At 44.9% G+C, this 3,344-nt stretch overlaps 1 protein-coding gene across 1 annotated transcript in view; it reads right to left on the bottom strand.

Annotated features, from left to right (window-relative positions):
• tenm2a (teneurin transmembrane protein 2a) overlaps positions 1 to 3,344 on the bottom strand; it is a 123,507-nt gene that overhangs the window by 58,478 nt on the left and 61,685 nt on the right. Inside the window, 1 exon segment of the mRNA XM_008327623.3 lies at positions 1,036 to 1,274. Coding sequence (XP_008325845.2) covers positions 1,036 to 1,274 — 239 coding nt within the window.

The following is a 3,344-nucleotide window of genomic DNA, read 5'->3' as shown; positions in this document are numbered from 1 at the left end:
AGGCGGGGGAGGGAGGGGTGGTGTAGCCTCCTGAACAGATCAATAGAAGGACAGGAGATGTCATTAGTTTGGTTCCTAGACTGTTCGTCCTTTCTGGTTGTAAATAGATCTTTTGGCCTTGGTTCCATTTTTTTGTTGTCTAGTAGCAAATCTACAGACAGAGGTAAACAAGGGAGGGAGGGGAGGGAGGGGAAGGAGGGGAGAGAGGGGAGACGGGGTGGGAGGGACATGCCAATATCCTCTATTTACTGATCTCGTCTTAATTGTTCTGGTATTCTGTGCTAATTATTTAATGTCAATAGTAATGAATTATAAAAGTCAAACACTGTTTTGTTTTTGTTTGGAATCCTGGGAAATATTTCTGACAACAGTCCTGGTACAGAGACCAGAGCTAACGTTAGCTACAAAAGTCCTGGTACAGACACCAGAGCTAATGTTAGCTACAACAGTCCTGGGACAGACACCAGAGCTAACGTTAGCTACAACGGCCCTGGTACAGACACCAGAGCTAACGATAGCTACAACAGTCCTGGGACAGACACCAGAGCTAACGTTAGCTACAAAAGTCCTGGTACAGACACCAGAGCTAACGTTAGCTACAACAGTCCTGGTCCAGACAGATGGTGTATCCAGTCCTTGACCAATCAGATGACAGGGTTCACAGCCAATAAAAATCCTCAAACATTCACACTCACAACTTTGTCTAATTAATAAAACATATTAATAAAGTCATTTTCCTTGATATTGTTTTTGATGTGAAGTTAATAAAAAGTAAAGCGGTGCTAATGTACGGCTGATCAGCGGAGATAACGTTAGCCTACTTATCAGACGGTCGAGGATATTAGATTCTACCAAGAATATGTTCATGCAAAGGTTACGGTGCTTGTACTTTGTCCATTCATCTTTATGAACGACCTTTTAACATTTTACTGCCCATCTATTTCATTTCATTATACTCCAGCCATATAATTAAAAGATATAAAATGTAATTATTCCACCCCATCAATAATATGGTGGGGGGGGCACTTCACTTACTGATGAAGTAGGACAGCAGAATGGCCAGCAGGGCAGCAGCTGTGATCGCCGTCACCGCGGCACATTTCCAGCTGCAGTACTTGGACGGCTTCTTGAGCTTGAAGGCCGAACGTGAGAAGGTGTTCCTCGGTAGCAGACGCGGTGGTGGCGAGTACACCGTTCCCGAGGTCAGAGGGTAGCCAGGGGAGGAGCTGCTGAAGAGGGGGGTGGTCCCCGAAGATGTTTTGAACAGGAAGTGTCTGAAAAAAGAAAAACAGAGACAGAGAAGGAAGTGTTATTGTTTGGAGGTCTTTCCTTGAGCAGGAGCTTGTTAAAAGTTACAAATTTGTGAAATTTCTCTTCGTGCCTCAAGGCTTGAATCTCAAAAATCACTGGTCATACCATGACACTACACCCTCCAGTCCAGTAGGTGGCAGTATGCTCATAAAAACCCACTATCAAACCCAGACGGTCCCTACGCAGGCTGAGAGACGTTCAGGTGTCGGAACAGGGTTTCTGTAAACAAAGGACTCTTTCCACTTCCTGTTTTTTGATCTTCTTTTCTTGTTTCATATATTGACATTTCCTGGTATCACCAGATGATGAGGTCACATGACCAGATGATGAGGTCACCTGTGTTCTCTGTCTGTCTCTGATCCGCAGCACAGTTCCAGTAACCTCCACCTCTGTATCTCCGTATTTTTTTTCCCCCCTTTTCTTCCATTCACCCCACTCTCGACGTGACTCGTTTCTGCCCCCCTCAGGCTGAGGAGGATCAATGCCATCTTGTCTTGATTGGCCTTAGCGGAGGTCAGAGCTCTGAAATCGCTATAAAAGATGGGTTTTGAACCGTCATCCGTTTGCTCATATTACCTATTATCCTCTGCTATCGCTGCACCTGCTCACCCACCCAGCTGCCCCCCCCGCTCCCCCCCGCTCCTCTCTGCCTCGACTGTTAGATTTATTTTTTTTCATTCCTAAAGTTCTGCTCCTCCGTCACGTCCTCGTCTGATGACGGAGCGTCTTCTCAGGTTCCGTCTGTTAATCTTCTCACTCCAACATCATCTACGACTCTCTGACACAACAACAATCGCTGTGAACCATGTGTTACAGTCGGATCATGTGACGTGTCACTGATACGAAACTATATATATATATATACAGTCGTCTCTCGCTGTGTCGTGGTTCGGCTGTCGCGCCTGCAGTGCATTGGGTTTTTTTTTAAACCAAATAAAACTTAAACATATTCTTCTATTGCAGTATTGTGGTATCATATACTGCATGTTTTTGTATATATATAATATAAACATTTTTTCAATATTTTCATTATTTTCATGATAAGCAATTTTCTAGCCTAAGAGGAAAGTACAGGAGCAGAAGTTAAAGAAATAAAATAAAGTCGTGATGAACTTCTGTAGCAGTTACTGCAGAATCGTCTCCGTTTCATTTTCTTTCCCACATTCACAGATGTGACAAACAGAGCAGCAGCCAGAAATGGAACTCAAGGCCAGTGAACAGAGCTCCCTTTCAAAATAAAAGCCTTTTAATGGCAGAGTTACACTTGTTTACATGTAAAACTGGACCTGATTTTGAACACATCAGCACCAACGCAGCCCAAACACAACGACTCACAGAGGAAGAAATGGATGGATTTTTCATTCAGACAAACAAAAAAATAAACGTTTGATTCTTTAGATTTACCCTGGATGTCTGATGATTGATTCAAATGTCAACCAAAACCAGAATCAAAGTACCACTACTTCATAGTGAAGCCTGTAATTATCTGAAATATTTGTAATCCCCGCCCCACCACTGGAGAACAGCAGGGGCGCTCCTGGACCACCACTGAAGAACAGCAGGGGCGCTCCTGGACCACAGCGTTAAACACCAACCCGTGACAAACAGTCGACGACTCCTGGAGACAGAAACCTCCGTCTCTGAGACGAAAAGCTTAAAATCACATCAAGTCACGACAAATGTGTGCGGAGTGGAGGAGCGGCGCCGACTTCCTGGGTCTATTATTCTACTGGGGGAGAAACAGGTGTCTGTGCACCGACGGGTTTCACCGTTTCACTGCTTCTATTGATCACGGCAGACTGGTGTGACCCGCTCTAACCCGCCGTCTGACGGCAGCTGTTTGAAATCCTGCGCCTTCCTTCTCTGCACTCCCGTGTTTCTTTCATGTCTTTAATAAGTGCCGTCTCATGACAGCTTGTCTGAACACGTGTCCGCTCCTCGGAAAACAGTCGCTGAAAACAGGTGAAGTGCTCAGAGCAAAAAAGCTCCGGTTTGAGAGCTCTGTTTCACTCCATCAATTATTCAGCCCTCAC

The sequence above is a fragment of the Cynoglossus semilaevis genome, chromosome 15, assembly GCF_000523025.1.
Source record: "Cynoglossus semilaevis isolate Cse_v1.0 chromosome 15, Cse_v1.0, whole genome shotgun sequence".
NCBI lineage: Eukaryota > Metazoa > Chordata > Actinopteri > Pleuronectiformes > Cynoglossidae > Cynoglossus > Cynoglossus semilaevis.
The sequence above is the reverse complement of the archived record's forward strand: the minus strand, read 5'-3'. Positions and strand labels throughout refer to the sequence as shown.